Below are 22460 nucleotides of genomic sequence, written 5' to 3'. Positions count from 1 at the left end.
TCAACAAATCCCAAACTAATCTTCTGACTCTCCCTTCCCTTCCCAATGTGCTCTAACCTCAAGCTTTCCCCAACTGCAGTCGGAGAAAATTCTGTCCCTGCAACTACTCAGTCCAAAACCTTAGCTTCCTTCTTGACTCCTGTTTCACACCTGACATCCAATCCATCAGGAAGTCCTGATAATTCTACTTTCAAAATATATCCAGACTCTGATCATTTCACATCGACTACCATGGTTGGGCCACTGTCCCTAATTAGCCTCCCTTCTACTTTTGGCCCCTACAATCTATTCTCAACACAATATCCTGACTGATCCTTTTAAACCCTTGGGGAAAGAAGAGGAAAAAAAAAAACTTAGATAAATCTTTCACCACTCTGCTCAAAGCCCAGCAATGCTGCCCATTTCAACAGGCATTAAGGGTTCTAAGGGAATACCCCAGGCCTTCCCTCTCTAACCTCCTCTCCTACCCACAGCTCTTCTCCCTCACTGCTCTAGACACCCTGACTCGGCCTCCTTGCCTTCCACCAACATGCCAGGCGCACCCTCACCTTACTGCCTTTGCCCAAGCTGTTCCCTTTGCCTGGAGCGTTCTGCCAGACATCCCAATGACCAGCATCCCAATGACCAGCCAACTTGCATACATCCTTTGCTCAAGTATCACCTTTTCAAGAAAGCCTATCCCAACAGTCCTACTTAATGCTGTAAATCACCTCCAGACCCCAGCACACCTACCGCCCCTTGCCTCAACCTACTTCTGTCTTTTTCTAGAGCACTTAACACTTTCTGTTACGGGAGGGCTCACAAATAACGGAACACTTTGAAACCTGTACTACTCAATGACCAATTTATATATGAACAGGTATCAAAACCAGTCTTTAAGGGAACAATCAGTTTATTTCTATACACTTACTAATGCTCAACACACGCCCCCGCCACACCACATACATCGACCCAGTCATCTAAGTCGTCCCAGAGCCTTAGCAGCTTATCACCATCGGTGACTACAAAAGCAAACACGATGGGTTCCTTCATTTCCACAATGTTTTGAGGAAAAGCAGCAGCAACTCAAGGTTCTTGCTATAGCCACATAAGATGTCACATGGTTTACTAGCCTTCCTCGTTCCCGCCCGCTCAGAGATAGCCACTGCTATGGATTTCAGTGATGCTCCTCCTGCTGCCTGGCCCTGAGAGTGAACAAGGACATCTGTAAACCTCAGGTCTTCCTGACATAGGAGGACAAAACTTAAAAGTAAAATTGAACAGCATTTTCCCTTTCTTTTCAAACAAGTGTAAGACTGAATGAGGGACCCTTTCTCAATCTTCTGTGCAGGCTGAGGACTTGACTTTGAGGTGAAAGAATTTTGTGTGCTGCAGTCTGATTATAAATTCAAGATGAGATTTACTGATCTGCTCCTAAAAAATTCTGGATTGCTGTCAAACAGCAGTGCCCTGCAAATCACAGGAAGGTAATAACATTTTGCTGCTGGTTTTCAATTTCTCACACGTGTAAGGAATTTTTTGTTTAACGAGCATCAAGAGCAAGGAGGAAATTATCTCACGTCAGTTGAAAATGAAATCTGTGAATGGTAATTTCAAGTTTAACAAAGGAAAACAAAAGACAAGTGTCACATGAAGGAGACAAACTTCACTCTTTATTTTTAGTTTTAAAAAATGACAACTTGACTGTATAAAGCCCTTTCATAAAAGATCAAGTAATCAACACACATATATATGATTATTTGTAACTTCTGGACCCATATTTGGGACATCAGTCAATTAAAAAAAAAACCTTGTTTTTTTTCAAATTCTGGTATAAATTATAACAGGCTATATTTTTATTAATATTCGTTTGGCTTATGGTGTTTAGTAGTTCTGCTACGTGTACTGTCGATAATTTTCATGTTTGTAGTTCATGCTAGTTCAAATCAGTTTATAGTGGTACTGGCAAAAAGATGGGCAAATAGCCCAACACAATAGAATCAAAAGTCCAGAAAGAAATACACATAATCATGACCAACTGATTAGTGACAAGGTGTCAAGTCCATTCTCTGATGAAAGAATTGTCTCTTCTATTGTGGAGACAACTTCATTTCCACACGCAAAAGAATGAATTTGAACCTCTACTCACATCATATATAAAAATTAACTCAAAATGAATCAATGACCAAAATATGAGCGTTAAAACTCATGGAAGAAAACATGGAGGTAAATCTGCACGGCCTTGAATTTGGCAATGGATTCTTCGTTACAGCAACAAAAGCACAAAGAACAACAACAAAAAAAAGATCAACTGGACTTGAAAATTAAAACCTTTTGTCCATCAAAGGACACTGTCAAGAATGTGAGAAGACAACATACAGCAAGGAAGAACATATCGTCTAAAATCCTTTTGTCATTTGACTTTTTTCCCTAAGAACCTTGTCACTTGAAGTCAGAATATTTTCTCTAAGGTCTGGCAGAGAGTGGTTCAGCTGTTTCTTGTGATAGCAGATGTTTGCTAAGGTGCCTGGACTTGAAAATTAAAACTTCTGTTCATCAAAGGACATTGTCAAGAAAGTGAAAAGACAACATACAGAATGGAAGAAATCATACATCTGATAAGGGTTTAATATCCAGAATATATACAGAACACCTATAACTCAACAGTAAAAAGAGAGCCCAATTTAAAAGATGGGAAAAGGACTTAAACAGACATTTCCTCAAAGAAGATATACAAATGGCCAATAAGCACATGAAAAGATGCTCAACACCATTAGCTATTAGGGAAACAGGTCAAAATCACAATACTACTTCACATTGGAATGGTTATAATAAACAAAACAAAAACAGTAATTAAAAGTGCTGTCAAGAATATGATAAACTAAAACTCTCATACATTGCTGGTGGAAATATAAAATGGTACAGCCACTATAGAAAACAGTCTTGTGGCTCTTCAAAAGCTAACCAGCAATTCTACTCCTTGCTACATACCCATCAGAACTGAGAAGAGGGACTGGAGTAGACAACTGTACATCAGTGTGCACAGCAGCATTAGTCACAACACCAGAAGGTAGAGACAACCTAAGTGTCTACCCAAAGGTGAAAGGACAAACAAAATGTGGCACAGTGGAGTGTCATTCAGCCATTGAAAGGAATGAAGTTCTTCTAACACATGCTACAACATGAACGAACCTCGAAAACATTATGCTAAGTGAAATAAGCCAGAAACAAAACAACAGATATTGTATGCTTCCACTTATATAAAATATCTGTAACAGGCAAATTCATAGAGATCTAGAGTCATTTAGGCTACTGGGGGGTGGGGACAAAGGGGAATCAGGAGTCTCTGCTTAATGGTTACAATGTCTGTCTGGGGTGATGACAAATTTTGGAAACAGACAATGGTGACTGTCATGCAACACCATGAAAGTAACTGATGCTACTGGATCATAAGCTTAAAAGTGGTTAAAATGGCAAATTATATGTTAAATTTACCATAATAAAAAAGTAATTTTTTTTAAAAAATCAGCTGACAATATTTATTGAAACTGTGTACCAAGCCAACATTTTGAAAAAGAATTGAATCCCATTTTAGCTTATTGCCAGTTATTTGACAGAAATTTATTATCTTCACCATATGAGTTTTAAAAAATCATGAAAAGGAAAGAGATTAGTTTCCAGAATGGTAGACTAATTTTAACTATCTATTTTTCAGCTAAGGTTGGTTAGTCTTTTTTTGTTTGCTTTAAATAAAGAAAAATAAAACTACTCTTGTGCAAGCCATATGCCACAAGCCATACTTTATTAATATATCTTGTATAGTAAAAATTTGTGGTAATACTCTTAGGCCTCCTTGGATAAACTAAAAAAAAGAAACACAGTAGGAAATCTAGGAAAAGGAAAACCTGTCTTTCCTGTCTGCATTACCAACACACATTAGAGTTTATATCCTTTGTGGGGATGGAGATCCATACAAAGGAATAGACCAATGGACAGCCAAAGTAAACAGATGCACAGAGAAATATCATTCTCTAGCAAAAAGCATTAGCAATCATTACTGAAGGCCTGTGTTACAAGGCCTAAAACTTCAGCTTTGAGCCTCAGAGGGCCCCAAAGGGATAGCCAATGGAAAGGCTCCTTGCCTGGATAGTTCCACCATCAGCTGAACCAGCGTGCACTCCATTCAGTTCTCAACCGATCTAGATTCAGTTCCCTGCCAGCCCTCAGAACTATTCAAACTAATCCCATCCTCCCATGGGAGTAGGGAGTTGGTGGGGGTGCTTCATCCTTTGGTTACTACAAAGCCTGTCTCCCATAGATCACGTGGCCAGTTCTGTTCCCAAGTGCCACTCCCATGGGTGTGAGTATATATGACTGACAAACTGCTGTCAATCTCAACTCATCAGTGTCAGGTAGTGGCCATCTCGTACAATTTAGGACAGGTGATCCCTCCACCAGTGGACAGAGTAGGAGGAGGTCAGAACAATTACTATATCTAAACCTTCTGTTCACGCTAGTATCACAGCTGTAGTATCACATCATTTTTACGGAGGAGTTCCCTGAGACCTGAAAATTATTTCATAAATCCTCCAGGGTATAAAAATTGAGAAAGTCTCTCGAAGACAGGGCTGGTATAGACCAGAACAGTTCCAGTGTGGTTGTACAGCTGGTTAAGTATGGAGAGTCCTGATCACCAAGGCCTCCTAATCACAACATTTTCCTGATTTTAAACCAGCAGTGAAGATCTACAGGCAATCTCACAATTAGACAGGAGGCCTCTTACTCAAAAAAAAAAAAAAAAAAAAAAAAAAGACAGTACTTTCCTGGGTTCCTCGGTTGAGTGCAGAGGTTTTGGGAGTTGTTCCCTGAAGCTCAACCAAGAGTTTCTTTCTTCAGATATCTAGACAATCCCATAAACAACTTAATGCCTGTGCCAGATATTAATGTATTGCCCCTCATCTACAAATTCATCCTTTTAGCCTATATTGTGAAAATGGATTTATTATGCACTTAAAATACTAATTTCTTGGCCAGCTGGCACAATGTTAAGCTTTGTCAAGAGGTCACTGGAAAGACACCACAGAGGAAAAGGATTTTTGCTTCCCGGTTCCAGTGTGCTCACGTGGCTGCAGCGGACAAGGCTTCTCCAGGACCCACTCCTACGAGGACAGCTTCTCCAACACCAGACTCCTGCAGCAAGTGCAGCTTCTCCAACAGGAGTCAGGCAGTTTTGCAGCAGAGTGCTTCCGGCGAGTCACCTCCCCAGGGACAGCTTTCCCTGGCGCCCTAAAGGGCAGGTGCAAATTCTACCAGTACCATACCTCAGCTACTTGACTAGAACGTGCCCTTTGCAACAAAGCCCAGACCTCAGTGAGCTGTTTAGCAACCTATAGTAAATATATCCTCTCTGCTGTAGTTACATAAAATGGAATCTGTTCTCTACTTGTTTCCTCTTTCAATAAAGAATTTTGTGAGAAAAAAAAAAATCACACAATATCCTCAGAGATTAGATAAATGCATGACATTCATTTTTAAATTAAGAAGCAATATTAATTATACATAGCCAGGGTTAATAATGGCATTCTGAGTTTTTGATCCAAAAGAGGATTAAAAAAAAAAAAAGCTGCATTAAAAATCTGTGCTATCACATAAAAATCCACAATATACACTTCCTTAAATTGGGGGATGCTGTCTGTATGAGTTGACTTTTATATATTTAAAGATGCCTTACACTAGAATTAAATGTGGGAATCTGGTCTTGGCAGAAAATCATACAAGCAAGATAAACTTGCTCAAGGCTAGCCCATACATAAGGAAAAGTAAACAATTTTGTATATTCTAGATCAAGAAAAATACAAAGTTTTGGATCTTCTGAATTCGTGAAATTTTCCTGATCTTTGGCTCTCAACTAGAACTAGTTTCAGAGCCAAGAAACCCTAAAAACTGAAACCCTCAGTTCTCACTGGCGTAAGCCTGGAATCAAGCTCATTAGTCATGTCAGTAAGTGTGCATACACACACACAAGGCATCAGTGAATTTCATACATGTAAGCTGTCCTAATTTTCATTCCACAAACAAGCTACGGAAGAAATTCTGACACACAGCAAAGGTAAAGTTGTATATTCTAAGTATGTAAGGACTTCAAATATACATGGTTTTAAATTTATTTCAACTCAAACTGCTAAAGAGAAAAGAAATGAAAAGAAAAAATGCAAAGAAATATACAGTGTTCATACTCCAAAGTGTCACCTAAATCTTTTAAAAACAATCTGAGAAAATGTGATGTCCTTCTGGCTTGCCTTGTTTTAAACAACTTGGTCCAGTTCCCATTCAACCAGAGCAACCTGACTATTTTACTAAAGGGTCTCCCCACAAGATATCAACAGGCAAAAGAGCTTCCACTGTTTAAAAACGTTTGAGAAACATTGCTCTAATCAACAATGAAAACCTTCGCTGTTAAATACTGGATAAGTATTGTTCTTGTCGGAGTGATTGTGGGCAACTAGGAAACAACTGCTGTTAAAGAAGATCTGGGCAGCTGATTCTACCACGGGGAAGAGGGAATCAAGTGCATTGAGAAGCATTGTCTTTTGCCAATGTTCCCTGTTTCATCATCTGAAAGGAAAAAAAGTAATAGCTTTGCAAGAACATAAGGGAGCAACTATTCCCCCACACCAGCTATGTCAATGTGATGGAAAATTGCAAATCCTGGTTATTTAAAATGAAAGATCCCAAAGAATATGCTCATATCCTTGGCAACATAATTAAAGGAAAAAGAAACGTTGAAGGAAGAAGGTAAATAATATCTTGTCTAAAGGAAAAAGGAGTAACATTTCCATCAGTAGGCAGATAGAGATTATTACCATTAAATTAAGAGAGAAATACATACACTGGACGTGGTCTGTGAATATTAACATACCTTAAATTACAGTATTGAAGTATATATATTCATCTAGTTACCCTAAACATATGACATTTGATGACTAGTTTATTAATGTTTTAACCCAATCTGCAAACAAGCAAATTTATTTCACCTATATTACTGTTGTTAATTTTATCAAAAAATGTGGATAACAGTAAACCTACAAGAAGGTTATACCTTTTACCTTTCCTCATTATGCATCCTCATTAGAAACACAAGAGTTTGGATGGCTCACACACTACTCCACAAAAGATATTCTGGCACTTAGAAAAGTCTAATTTGTTCTGCTATGTGATGCTTTAATTACACTTCAAATAATAGAGTTTTACTGTCGGAGGAGCAGAATCCCACTACACTTCAATTTAATTACTTTACTTAAGTGGGGAGGGTATAGCTCAAGGTCATGCTTAGTATGTGTGAAGTCCTGGGTTCAATCCCTGGTACTTCCATTAAAATAAATAAGCCTAATTCCCCCCTCCTTAATTAATTAATTAATTAATTAGTTAATTTTTTTAAAAAATTTTAAAGAGATGTTTCAAAAAAATCAAAATTATAACAGATAAACAAAAAACTGTTTATTTAAAATAACTCTAGCCCCAACTCTGATTCCAACTATTTCTAGATTTAAATGCCAAAATTCTTTAGTCCATATAGGGATGGATGACGTTAAAATTCTTATCTTGAAACACACATTTTCCTTTCCTCTAACCTATGACTCTGACTCACTAAAATGGTTAAAGTTGTGTTTGTTTGTTTGTTTTAAGGAAAGTACCAGAGCCCTAAGTCACCTCCCACTAGTATCCCAATAAGAATCAAAATATACAGGACATGAGGGAATCAAAAGGCTACAAGGCATATAAGAAACAAACCGCAAATGACAAAAGTTCCACCTTATGATAAATTACTTCAAATGTAAATGGATCAAACTCTCCAATTCAAAGGCAGAGATTGGCAAAATGGATTTTAACAACATGCTCCAACTATATGCTCTCTATAAGAGACTAGCTTCAGATACAAAGGCACAATAGGTTGAAAGCGAAAGGATAGAAAAAGATAAGCCATGCAAATAGTAACCAAAAGGGAGCAGGGGTGACTATACTAATACCAGACAAAATGGATTTTAAATCAAAAAATGTTACAAGAGACAAAGAAGAACACTACAAAGGTTCAAGGAGTAAGAATAACATTTAAAACAATTCATGCATGGAATAACAGATCATCAAAATAGATGAAACAAAAACTGACAGAATTACATAGCAATACTATTCACAATACCCCAAGACATGGAAACAACCTAAATGTCCATTGACAGATGACTAGATAAAGAAGCTGTGGTATGTTTATACAACAGAATACTACTCAGCCATAAAAAAGAATAAAATAATGCCATTTGCAGCAACATGGATGGACCTGGAGATTACCATTCTAAGTGAAGTAAAGCCAGAAAGAGAAAGAAAAATATCATATGATATCACTTATAAGTGGAATCTTAAAAAAAAAAAAAGACACAAACGAACTTGTTCACAAAACAGAAACAGACTCACAGACATAGAAAACAAACTTATGGTTACCGGGGGGAAAGGGGCTGGGAACAGACAAACTGGGAGTTCAAGATTTGCAAATACTAACTTACTATATATAAAATAGATAAACAACAAGTTTCTTCTGTATAGAACAGGGAACTATACTCACTAATTTGTAGTAACATATAATGAAAAAGAATATGAAAACGAATATATGTATGTATATGTATGACTGAAGCATTATGCTGTACACCAGAAACTGACACATTGTAAACTGAATATACTTCAACTAAAAAAAAAAAAAAAAAACCGCAAACCCTCCCAACAAAGAAAAGCCCCAGACCTGATGGCTTCACTACGAATTGTTCTAAATATTTAAAGAGCTCAACGCTTCTCAAATTCTTCCAAATACACGAAAAGGGAGCACTTCCTAACTCATTCTATGAGGCCAACATTGCCTTCATACCAAAGTGACACAAAGACATTACAAGAAAACTACAGACCAATATCCCTTTTGAACAATGATCCAAAAATCCCCCACAAAATACCAGTAAACTGAACTCAGCAGCATAAACAGAAATCAAAATCACAATATCACCGCACAGGACACCTATCATCCAAAAAACAAACAAACAAACAAAACCCATACAGAAAATAACAAGTGTTGACAACGATGTAGAGAAACTGGAACTCTTGTACAATGTTGGCGTTGGTGTGAATGTAAAATGCTGCAGCCTCTATGGAAAAAGTATGGTCATTCCTCAAAAAAATTAAAAACAGAATTACCATATGACCCAGCAATTCTACTTCTGAGTACCCAAAAGAACTAAAAGCAGGGTGTCAAAGAAATACTTGCACACCCATGTACACAGCAGCAGCATTAATTCACAATATCCAAAAGGCAGAAGCAACCCAAGGATTCAGTGATGGGTGAATAAAATAAACAAAATATGGTATATACATACAATGGAATGTTAGCCTTAATAAGGAAGGAAATTCTGATACATGCTACAGCGTGGATGAACCTTGCAGACATAAGGCTAAATAAAATAAGCCAATCACAAAAGAGCAAATACTGTATGATTCCACTCATACAAGGCAGACACAGGGTAGTCCAATTCATACTGGTGGTTGCCGGTGGGAGTGGAGGAGGCAGTGTGCTATTACCTAATGAATACAGAGTTTTCGTTTTGTGGAGATGGATGGTAGTAACGCTCGAACAACAATGTGAATGCATCTAATGCCTCTGAACTGCATACTGACAAATGGTTAAAACGTTAAATTTTATGGTATATGTATTTTACCGTAATTTTTACAAATAAATTTTAAGTCAAAATATGGACCAAAAGTATGAATAAGTCAATATGTCAAAAACTGGAAAAAAATAAGTTTCAAATGTAAACACAAATTAAAACTGATGAGATTAAATTAACAGATGAAAGAGATATTTTCAGGACAAAGGGAAAGAAAAAAAAAATCCCAGAAAATTCTAGAGTTGTAACAAGCTTCAGAGATCTCGTGGAAGTCAAACTCTCAATCTGCAAATTAGGCGAGAAAGCTAGTCAGGGAGGTTAGTTGTCTTGTATTAACCACCATCAGTCGGTTCTGCCTACACGCCACAAGAAATTGGGCCTACCATAAATCAATAAAAATCTGAAGAGTTCTTGTCAAAAAATATTTTCAGTTCATTAAACTCTACTACATGTAGGCAATGTTTACATTTTTATTAGCAATATTCTACCACAAATCCTTCACTGATCTTATTAGTATTATTCTTCCCAATGTTAGCGATACCCGTATCATCATAACCTTAAATCAGTTTCCCCGTAGGGAAAGATGTGAGGCAAAGACAGCAAGTGCCGGGCACCCCTCCTTAGGATGGGTCAACCTCAGCATGAATTAAGTGACAAATGAATGGAGATTAAGAAGGGAAGCTAAGTGATTTTTTTTTTAAGCTAATGAGCTGGGTATCAAGTGAGCTTTCCATCCTGTGCCTTCATTCTATTTGTCTAACAAGTAAAATCCAAAAAGAGTTAGATTTGATCATTTGTGGAAATGTACTACCAAATCCTTTTGATTTAGATAACGTAATTTCAGAACACTAACACTGCAGTTCCCTTGGATCAACATCTGACTAAAACCCAAAGAAACCTCTCCACTTTCTGCTAATTTTCTGTGCTTTTTTTTTTTTTTTAAGAAGGCCTTTATCGGAACCCAAAAGTTTGAGGCAAAAACAGACTGCAGAGATAGTCGCCACCACTTCCCTTCCCAATCAAAGTTTGGTAGAAATGCTCCATGATTTATACCAGAAGCCCTCAAAGTGTGGTCTGTGGAAACTCTGGGTTCCAACACCCTTGTAGAGGGTCCACGAGGTCAAAACTATTTTCATAATATACTAAAACATTATGAGCCTTTTTAACTATTAATAGCATTTGCACTAATGGTACAAAAGCAATGGTGTGTAAAATTTCTGGCATCTAAGAGCGAATTATAATGGTGGCACCAAACTATACTATTATTAGTCATTGTATTTTCAAGCACCAGCAATTATTGAAAAGAAAAAAAAAAAGGCTCTGGCTCTGTTTCAGTTAAGAATGTCCCTGAAATAGTAAAAAGCGTTCATTTTATTAAATCTTGACCCTTGCATATATGGCCTTTTAATGTTTTGTGTGAAAAACGATAAGTAGGCATGAAGCATTCCTTGCTATATACTAAATTACAGTGCTTGATGGCTGTCTCAAGGAAACATGCTTGTGTAACTGAACTGAGAGCTTGAACTAGCTTTTCATTAAACACCACTTCTACTTCAAAGAGTGACTGTGGTTATTCAGACTTAGGTATTTTGGAAGAGGTTCACTCAGAAATGAATGAAGTCTATCTGTCACATAGCAGAAACAACTGGCAATCGTATTTGTGGCTAATGACAACATTTGAGCAAACATCTGACTTCTGGAAAATATCCACCATCACGTAACAACCAGGACAACTTCCCAATAACTTGTTTCTGATGGAATGGGTGGTGATGTTAACAAATGTGATTTTTTGATACTGTATAATAAAAAGTGTCAACATTTGGAAGATCTGGGTAACTCATTGAAACAATATTTACAAATGACCAATGCATGATGTTATAAATTCAGGCATGGGTATAAGATCCATTCTAAGCTCAGACCAATGGATTTTAATATAATATTATTTAAATGTCCATTGACATAATTTCAGATTCCATACTGCAACTGACGAGGAGAAGAAATCTTTCCCCTTTCAGTTCCTCTGGTTGTTCTAAGAATTAAATTGACGTGAGACAATTAACAGGAGAAAATAAAACTTAACTTCATATGTATGGGAATCCCACATACATGAGGTGTCAGAGACATGAGAGATTCAAAGACAAAAAGGTAAAATGAGGTGTATATGCCATCCTGAGCTAAGGAATGGGATAGGGACCTAGGGCTTCCGAGAACAGGAGGGTCATTCACAGGACAGTAAGAAAAAGAGCAGATGTTTGGTAATTAGATGTTTGCCCTGCCATGTACAGGGGGCCACTAGGATAAAATTTATCTCTGGTAATAACTCGTTTTTTTCTGGGAAATATCCCCAATTTAAATTCTAGGTAATTAAGGGAGGGGCAATAATTTCTCTTGAACCCACAAGGTCTCAGCTGCCTTCAGCTCAAAATAATCCTCATAACAAAAGAGGCACATTTTGGGAAGACTAATTCAGAACCCCTACCTAACTAAAAACTACCATAGGCTGAGTTTTGATGCAGTACCAAACAAGAATATCCATAATTATCTGGAGGCTAATAGAATACCCCACCCTTTTCCAGCCATTGTGTGAGGCTGGATTTCTCTCTGTATATATATACTTCAACCCAAACAACATATTGCAATAGACTGAATGCAGAAGCAGATATGAGAATCCTGCTGTTTCTATTAAACCAGGCATTAGAGATTAACCAAAATCTAAAACAGTGCCAGTCTTCTCTATTTTTTTCTTGAAAGTCATCTTTCACTAAAAATATGCTTATATTAACATGTAATGGGTTTATAGTTACATTTTAAGTGAACTAACAAAAAATTTGTATCTGTTTTAATTTATAATATAATATTATATAGATAGACACAATCCACAAAAGCTCTCTGTGGTGCTCAATAATTTTTAAGAGTATAAAAGGGTCCTGAGACCAAACATTTGAAAACATCTGATTTAAAAAACAGGGTATTAATAGCAGATCCCCACAAACCAAAAAGAACAAGTAGTACACACACAAAAAAGTTTTTTAACTTTCCTAGGAAAATTACATGAAAGCTGAAAAGGAGCACAATGGCAAATCAAAATTAACCTCCTTCTATGTAACATCCATACAGAATTAAAAAAAAAAAAAGAATGCTTAAATGAAAGTGATTTTGTGTATCCTGGAAACATCATGCAATATCTTGATCAGATAAACACATAAATATCCCCATTAGTAGTTTGAATATTTCTGATGGTAGCTCATGACAGCCAAGGAAACACACAATCATAAATTCAAAAACAGGTGATTAAAATAGCAGCCACGGCCACTGCCACTGCCACTAGGGAGACAATCCAAGGTTCTGTCAGAAGGGACAAACAGGAATACTTCAGTCACTCTCCGGCAGCATCTCAGGGCACCCAGCTCAGGGTCTAGCTGTTCTATTTAAAACTAAATTACATGCTTCCAAGACAGGATAGTGAGACTAAACTGTCCCTTAACCCCAAAAGAGCAAATGGGTCATAGTGGAATTAATCTGGAAAAACAGTGCTCAATCAGCCCCAAAGCCCTTTTTCAGCTTACTAGATCCCTCGCACTGACACTAGCAGTAATAATATTTACTCAGCACTTACTATGTGCCAGGCACTGTGGGCTAAGCACTTTACATTACTAATTCATTTAATATTCAAAGTCATCTTAAGAGTACACATCATTATTATCCCCATTTTTGGAGATGAGAACATTGAAGCACAAAGATAAATGACTCACCTAAAGCGAGTTGTTCACACTGGGACCTATGGCCTAAGAGAAGCTCCCAACTTGCAGGGAGCCTTCTGACAGGTTCACCCAGGAACTAGGGAACTTTAAGCAAGAAGAGTAGATTTTGGAAGGTGAAACTATGGAGATTTTTTCAACTCCAAAATATAGAATACAATCCAAATTAGATAATTTCACACGCCTTGGACCTCTTTTCCTTCTGCTGTTGAAGATAAAACCATTATTATATAGGAGTCTAGCTAGGCTATTCCAAAGAGAATAAATGCCTCAGTTCAAGTCAATTGGAAAGGCTTTATAAAAACTGCTTCTACAAAAGCTTAAATTACACCACTACATTTAAATGTTTTGCAATGTTGGCTGATTACTAGGGTAGCTCTACGCCTACACCCTTCATTTCGGTGTTCAGAGTACCCTTCATTTTGGTGTTCAGAGTGAGACTGCAGCAATTCAAGGCAGAGTTTTGAGGTCATTGACAATGAACCTATAACTTCATTGCAGAAATTAACTCCAGCAAAGTTAATGGGAAACAGAACAATCATATCACAACTCCACCTTAAGGATGAGAAATAAGGAGTGGATAAAGCACTGCTAACTATCTCACAACAATTCTATAAGAAAATGCTTACAGATCTTCCAGGGTTTTGTTTGGCTTTGATTAACATTTGGCACACATTTTAAAATATGTACCATTTAAAGTGCCTTAAATAAACTACTACTTTTTTGGCCTACTGAACTCAAAACATTCCACAATACAATTGCAAAAATAACTTTCTGGTTTTCTCAGGGGAAAAAAAAGACAACTTACAAGAGGAATTCAGAGGTTAACAAAGAAAGATTGAAATAAAGATTCCAACATAGACATAAATGGTAAGTGAAAATGAGTGATCAAGAAGGCTGTTTAAAGTCCTTCCTAACTACAAACTGTCCTGCATTATAAACGCTGCTACAATTTTGAACACCTGAAAGGAAAAACAACAACAACCACACAGAATTAATAGTACCAAATAAAATTTCCAGTAAGTCTTAAAATATATTCGGTCATCTGCTGTGCCAGACCTTCAGGCATTTGAGGAAGCTATCTTAAAACGAGAAACAGGCTTTACGTTATTAACATTCACCTCGATGTGTAAAACTCCATTCTATAATGAGTAAACGCCCAGGAAAGGAAACCAACCGATTCAAAACTGCACCGGTACTAACGAGACTTAAAGGCACAGGAGGGAAGCAACTGGAGAGCCCAGCAACCCTTTGCGTTGGGTTGCAAGAGTCCCTGAATACTTGCAATAAGGAACCTACAACTCAAAGGCAGGCTGGAGGGAAACTCTGCACTGTCATCCAGGGCCATTTGATTCAGGTTCAAATCAAATCCACAAGGCGACAACTTGTAAACTGAGAACACACTTCACGCCAAGACACCCACTGACGGAAGCAAACCTAGCCATCGCCGACGTCACACCACATCCCACCTGGAAGGTCGGCGCACCTAGAGGGTGGGTGCTGCGGTGGGTGGGGAAGCGGGGCGCGCGCCGGGACCCGGCCCGCCGCTCCTCGGCTCTGCTCCGCGCTGCACAGCGGCGATCGGAGCTCGGGGACCGAGAGAAAGGGAGGGCAGGACAGGGGGCCGCCTCTGCGGGGACACCGCACTGGGCACCCTCCGCGGGGACTGGAGCGGGGACGACTGAGTGTGGGGGCGGGGTGGGGCGTTTTCCAGAAACCGGCCAAAGCCCCCACCATCAGGGGTTTCCCTCAGACCTGGTCCACCCCCCGAAAGACACGGGTTACACCTGTCAGGTAAGGGGCAGAGGGGTCCAGGGCGCAGACCGTGGCGGGCCCGGGGTCACTCCTCCCGGGCTCCTCCCGCCCCCAGGACGCCGCAGCCGGGCAGACCGGAGGGGCGGAGGGGCGGAGGGGCGGCAGGCAAGCCGCCGCCGAGGGGCTGACGGCCGGGACGCGCGGACGGTGGCGGGGAGCTCACCGGCTCAGGATGGGGCGCTGGCAGGGACGGAGCAGAGCCGCAGCACCCGGCTCGGCGTCGGCAGCGCCCGCGGCTGCTCTCTGGGCGCACGGCGGATCCCTCGCCGCCCGCCGCCGGGTGTTTTCATACAAACCCCGGTGGCAGGCAAGGAGGAGGCGGCGGTGGCGGCGGCGGCGGCGGAACCTGCCCGCATCCCGGGCAACGTCAGCGCGGCGCCCCGCCCACCGCACTCCTCGGCCAGCCGGCTCGCGCGCGCCGGGTGGGAGGGAGGGCGGGGCGCGCGGGCGCGCGCCTGGGTGCGCGCGCGCCGGCAGGAGGGCGGGGCACGCGCGGGCAGGAGCGGCCGTGGGGGCGGGGAGCGCGCGTGGGGGAAGCAGGGAGCGCGCCCAGGAGGGAGGGCGGGACGCAGGCGCAGATGTTTGGGGGCGGGGAAGGCGCGGCCCTGAGTCTGGGGCGGGGGTTAAGCGCGACGCCCACCATCCCCTGCAGCTGTCTCTCTACGGAACCAAATGGGTTTCCCGGCGGCTCCCCGCGTCCTGCATGTCACCTTCCTGTACGCTCCCAATTAGAGCCCCCGCCTTTCCCAGGAACCAAGCCCGAGCCCACCTCCACTCTCTTAGGAAGCTTTTAACAGCACCGGACAAGCGGTTAACTCTCCGACCCACGTGGTACCGGGGTGGCATTAGACCCTGGGGACCGCGGTAAAGCTTAGCCCTTTCCTGACCTCAAGGAGAGTCCATAATAAGAAGGTGAAGACAGGCAGCTATCACAGCTGGGCTCCCGGAACACAACGAAATTCTACCTTGTGGCCATACCTCAATAAATTTTATACCTAGTGCTGCAACGAACAAATTGCCTGATTTATTTTCTGTTTTTTGTAACGTTCGTACATATAGTCACGTAATGGTAATGCTAGATTGGCCACTGAAGGCAGGGACGGAGTATTTTATCTGAGCCAAAGTAATGTGTCAGAGAGATTAAATACTGAACATGCCCTTCTGTTTTGACTGCATATAAACACACTATATTCTTAATAAATATTGACATTTACTTTTTTTCAAGAACATGAATCATGTTTGCTGATGTTTATAGTAGCCGGTAAGGAATGTAAAGTTATTACAACCAGATAGGGAAATAAATTGAGAGCTGTGAGGTTTTTGTTTTGTTTTCGCATAATGTTTAAAAGAAATTAAGCGGGTGTGAAGGCCATTCAAAGGTAATCCAAGGTACAGCATACATGCTTCCTGCAGTTTGCCCTTGGCAGGTGTCTTTATTGATAAACAGGAGACTGCCATTTTATAAATGCCGTAGTTTCCCTGATTGTGAGCACCAAAAGGTAGGTTACAGTGTTTTAAATCATTTTAAAACAACTACCACTCCAAACCACCCAGTCTGAAAAGCATTATCTGAGAACACTTAATTATCTAAATATTTAACATTTCACAGAAATCGCTTATATGTAATATACATGAAACTTGTTCAAAGAGCATCTTCCTAAATGAATTAACCTGCAATATAGAAAGGTATAGATATAAATGTGAATGTGTGTTTTTGTAGAATTTGCATTCAACTTTAACAGAGCGTTGTTAGTGTGGTTTGATGGCCAGGTCACAGATCCAGTAGGTTAACCATACAATTAAATAAGAAGCAGAACCAATCCCTGTTGGTCCCTCAGCTTTCTCAGCACACTTTATTACGATATATAAAACTCAATGTAAATAATTGTGTGATGTAGATCAGAGTCTGACCATTAACTGATACTCATTTAACTGGGATTCTTCAAATTAGTCTAGCCTGTGCCTTGCAGGTGTTCAGTAAGTGTTTGCTTATTTTAACTTTGAACTAGTTTGGAGAGAAAGGTGAGCATTGGAGCCCAACTATCTCTTTCTCCTCTTTTGCTGATTTACTCACCTCCATACCTTTAACAGAGAAACACAAAATGCAACAAACTTTATAATGAAACTGTAGAGCCATAAGATTTAGAATAGTGATAGACCTCTCAAAAGTCTACAGCCATTTCCATCTGAAACCATAAATGTTAGTTGCACAAGCTCAATTATGATGTTTCTGAAACATACCCAGTCCTCTGGAGTTGTAGCCTCTGTAGAATTGTTACAACTATTCAACATCATTCAACAATCATCAATTTATTGAGCACCTCTTATGTGCCAGACACAATCCTCCTGAAATCTTCTGAGGAGCTAAACAAATGATAACATTCAGCAAGATACCTAGCAGCTGTTGTGTGCTGTATTAAAAGGTTGACCACAAAAAACCATGGAGCTGAAGTGCAGTAAAAACAACCTGAGCGGAACCTAAACCAACGGGACAAAGCTGAGAAATGGAGGGAAGCCACCCCAGCATCTCATACAGTGGAGTGGTTCTGGGGGCAAAATCTTCTGCCGTGACAAATGATTTCCGAGTAGTCACATGGAAGGCTGTGAATGATATATGACCCAGACTCAGAATAGCTGAGTTTAAAGATCCCTATCTGTAAAGCACTGCACTCTCTCTCTTGATCTGTGAAATGGAACATAAATATTCCTGCCAAACCTAAAATTTTAAAAATTGGCATACTCTTTGATCCACTTATAGGGATTTATCCTAAGGAAATAACCAGGGAAGTGGCAGAGATTTCGCTATAGGAATGTTTATCCCAGAGTGGTATTATAAACCATCTTAAGTGTTTAAGAGAGGACATCTGGTTAAGCACATTATTGTATATCCATGCGATAGATCACTAAGAAGCCAGTGGAAGAGCAAGAGTTTTTAACCTGGGGCCCAGAAGGTTTAAATCCACAAACAGCCGTGGATTTACCTTGAGGCTAATGAAGTGAGCAGTGGAGAGGGCTCTCTTGGCCCCACACTTATGCAGGCCCCTGGTGAGTGCTAAGTTACAGAGTTTTCTAGATGTGAAGCAGCAGCCAGGTTGCAATCAGGAAGCATTTATACAAAGCATTTCTGATGAATTTCCTGAACGGGTCTCATTTTAAAAGGACCTGAATCTCCAAGTCTCCAGCAAGATATTGTGATTTCTGGAGCTAAAGAAATACTCACATTTATATATAATTTTGTGTTTTTCTTTTTAGAGGGGTCCCTGTAGTATGAGAAAGAGGAAACTTCCCATCAATTTCAGATCAGTTTCTCAGTCCTACAGTCTAGGCAAGAGTTTGGTTTTGTTTTTTTCTTAGTAACAAAAATAAACTAATAAAATTAACTTTTTAACAGAACACAAACACTAAAAGTACTCTTTTTTCTATTTAATAAAACGGTTCAGCTTCCAAAAGACTACCTAATTAATAATTAACTTTTATAAGTATTGAATAATGAAAACATTAAAGAAATAGTTTTCATATTAACTCATCATTAATTAGATTGAAACTTAGAAATGGAGAGTCAAAATTCGTTTTCTCATTTTTAAGGAATTCTTCAATGTCTAATGATTATTAAATGAGAAAAGTAAGTTGTTGAATCGTATGGATTGTATGATCCCATTTGTACTTTTTAAAAAATCAGTACTATGGAAAATGTTATGCATTTAGAGTTTCATAAACTGAGTTCTGTAAGGGAAAATACCATTCTACTTACTAGAATTACTTGGGGCCAGGTTGGGAAGGCATTGTCACTTCGTATATTTTGCATTGTTTAAATGTTTTTAAAGTAAGCATGCAACCTAACAAAAAATAAAGTGGAAAAAAAAAATAAAAGAGGGTCTCCAAAATTATTTAAATTCAAATCCCACAAATCCTAGATCCTCCTCTATTCATTAACTGATAAATTTTAATTGTGCATTTGCAGTGCTGCTTCTTCTGAGGCTTAGGGAGTATAGCTTTCATAACATTCTTACAGAGGTCCTAATACAAAAGGATTAATTAAGATCATGGTTTACGAGGAATACACTTAATCACATAAAACATATTCATGACATATTGTTACATAAGTTAGCAGATTATGTGCAACATGTTACAATTTTTATAAAAACATGTCTATGTGTATAAAAACAAGACTGGAACATTAAAGTTTCAACAACAGTTATCACTTGATAGTGGGATTATAAGTCATTTAAAATTTATACTTTTTATTTCTCGATGGTTGTTAAACTTTCTACAATAAAAATATATTTTAGCAAAAAGTTACATATTACAATTACCATAACTGACTTTGAAGGTTGTTGAGTAGATTAAAAGTCATACATAGTATATGTAAAAGCAGATTATAAATCATAAGTCACCTACAAAGATTAATTATGGATTTTTAGGCTTTAAAACAACAGAACACAAGCACCAATAGACTGCATTAGCCTAAAACCAAAGGCAAGCGTTGGGAAGTCTCATTTATGCGTTAATCCCTTGTGTCACAATCAACCTTGTGGACAGTATCTCTTAAGACAAGAGTTTATGTAAATATGAAGGATTTTCTTTAACTACAAAGAAAAATCATGCAGAATTATCTTAGATTAAAAACTAAGTACTAGATTTTTATGAATTCTTGAAGAAACATTATTTCCTATTTTAGGGTATGTGAAATTTGGGGATAACTTCATACTCTTAGGGCTAAACTAGACTTTGATTCCTCTCATCACAATGAGACTGAAATTTCAGGACAATAATCAATCACATTAAGGAAAGGGCTTATTTACTCTCTATCTGTATCAGTCCCAGATTCAGGATCCAGAGCTCGGAGAGAACACAACAATGACTCACTGGATGACAGAGAAGTCTCTGGGGCACTGTGCTGCCAGAACCTGCTGGAAAGCTGTGCTTTAGAACTTCCGGAAATCCATCATCTAGGTGCTGGGGAAAGCTATTCAGGGAAGGTATCTCACCAGGGACACTCTACTATGAAACTGCCTTTTGGGGTGCCAGCTACTGGCCACTGGGTACCATGTGTTGGAGAAGCCAGTCAAGGGGACTTAATGCTGGTCTTTGCTGTAGTAGATTAGGCACTCAGCAGTAGTGTGAGCCAAAGGAGCCTTGGTAAGGGTAGGACCATGTTGCTGAGCCCATGCATAGGCTCCATCCCAGCCCTGTTCAGGGATCCACTGAGCAAACACTGGGTGACTAGGGAAAGTGACTGACATCTCAGAGAACATCATTTTGTCCACCTGATAATTAAGAACCTTCTCTGCAGTAGAGGCCCTTATGCGGGCTTTCATGTGGAGCATAAATATCTTCACAGTTTGTGCCCATTCAGAGATGTCCATCCACATAAAGTCTCAAAACTTCCTTGTCACCAATCTCTTAATCCTGTTTCTTCCAAGTCCCTAACCCACCATCCCAGCAACTGGCAACTGCCCATGAAGCAGTGTAGATCCATACTTCTGGCCATCTCTCACGCTAGACATGGACATCCAAATCTATTTCTCAAAATTCTGCCCTGTGGAAGGATTTTCCTCTGCCGTTGCCCTTCAGGGCCACCTCTGAGCGCGCTGTAATTCTGCAGCTGTCCACTTTTGGATGGCGTCAGCATATGGTATAGACCCATCTGTAAACCAAGCTTGATTTTTTTCTTCCTCAGACAACCGGTCATATATACAATGTCCAAAAAGTATCTAGGTATTATCTGTAATGCTTTCAGTCTTTCCTGTAGGTGGGAATCTTCGATTTGCCAAAGGACTCAAGGATCCCATGCAACACAGGACAACATGGAAGAAATGCTTCTTTCCTTTGGGAGTTCACTTTTCTTGATCCCTGTGGTAAGCAGAATAATGCCCCCCCCCAAAGCTATCCATACCATAATCCCCAGAACCTGTGAATGTATTAGCTTCTATGGCAAAGAGATTCTGAAGATTTTATTAAATCAAGGACCTGGAGATAGGAAGATTATTCTGGATTACCTGGATTATTCTGAATTATCTGGGCCAAATCTAATCACATGAGACCTTAAAAGCAGAGAGCCTTTCTGGCTGTGGTCAGAGGAAGGTGCGACTACAGAAGACGGATCAGAGAGATGTAACATTACTGGCTTTGAAGGTGAACAAAGGAGGCCATGCATGAGCCAAGAAATGTGGTGGCCTCCAGAAGCCAAAAAAGGCAAGGAAAGGGAATCTCCCCAGAGCCTCCAGAAAGGAATTCAGCCCTGCCAAAGTTTTAATTTTATCCCAGTAAGGCCTGTGTGAGACTTCTGATCTGCAGAACTATGATACAATAAACACACATTATTCTAAGCCATTATGGTTGTGGTCATTTGTTACAGCAGCAATAGGAAACTAACACCACCCCTTCATTCATAAGGAATGAAAGCTACTGCATCTACTCTGATTTCCTAAACACGCATAACCTACTCAATTCTAAATGTAATTATGCTGGGATTTTTTTCTTTTGAACTTTCTAGACAGAAAATGTAGATACTTTTTTACTTCTGAATTGGAGAAAATCTCATTACTATGCAACTGTCATTTTACCAACCCCCAACCCTCACCCCCAAAGTCAGGATAATTCATTCACCAAGTGAAATTATTCTCACAGGAACCTGCATACAATAGGGGCTTCATTCATGTTGTTGATGATTATGACAATAGTAACGACCATAGATGAGAAGCTTTCTCCAGCAGTAAAAGAAAATCATGCATAAAAACAGAACAACAACAAAATACTTAAAAAAAAAAAAAAAAGATTTTAATAGATTGAAAATGTTTGAACCCTACTTCTATTATAGAAACCAAAAAAAATCTTTAAATTAGCTGTTAAACTTTACAAATATGCTTGTATATGCTCAGATTATCTCTGAAGAACAAAGGAGGAACTGAAAACAATGGTTGCCTCTGGGAAGAACTGGTATAAACCGTGGAAGAGAGACTTATGTTTATTGAAATCAATATTACACTTTTAGATTGTACTATACGCATGTACTAACAACTAAAATAACTGCTTGATTTTTTTTAATTTGAAGCTTTCACATTACCTTTTATTTAGAATTTTACATAGAGAAAAGGCCTTTCATGTAGAGTCAACCCGAACCCATGTATTACAGACGCAGAAACTGTGATGAGAACCAGTCAAATGGCATTTACATCGCGAAGTCAAAGTTTAAAAACTCCCCTTAAAA

At 39.3% G+C, this 22460-nt stretch overlaps 2 protein-coding genes across 2 annotated transcripts in view; one reads left to right on the top strand and one right to left on the bottom strand.

The window, feature by feature from the left end:
- Positions 1-15605, bottom strand: part of AGTPBP1 (ATP/GTP binding protein 1) — a 133237-nt gene extending 117632 nt beyond the window's left edge. Inside the window, exon 1 of the mRNA XM_032477488.1 lies at positions 15414-15605. The gene's annotated coding sequence lies outside the window, so the exon portion shown is untranslated. The remainder of the gene's footprint in view (positions 1-15413) is intronic.
- On the top strand, positions 11567-16120 carry LOC116663349. The gene is made up of 3 exons (XM_032479090.1): positions 11567-11570; positions 14793-15229; positions 15903-16120. Exons 1-3 carry the CDS (start codon positions 11567-11569, stop codon positions 16116-16118), a joined length of 657 nt encoding a protein of 218 aa, XP_032334981.1. The 3' UTR covers positions 16119-16120.
- Positions 16121-22460: the final 6340 nt, after the last annotated feature.

The sequence above is a fragment of the Camelus ferus genome, chromosome 4 (assembly GCF_009834535.1).
Source record: "Camelus ferus isolate YT-003-E chromosome 4, BCGSAC_Cfer_1.0, whole genome shotgun sequence".
NCBI lineage: Eukaryota > Metazoa > Chordata > Mammalia > Artiodactyla > Camelidae > Camelus > Camelus ferus.
Note: the sequence above shows the minus strand (reverse complement) of the source record. Positions and strands in the feature narration are given on the sequence as shown.

Bases quoted from the DNA above. Each gene is read 5' to 3' on its own strand.
- LOC116663349 (XM_032479090.1), top strand. The intron at 15,230-15,902 runs GTAAGGGGCAGA...CATCCCCTGCAG, and splicing joins ACACGGGTTACACCTGTCAG to CTGTCTCTCTACGGAACCAA.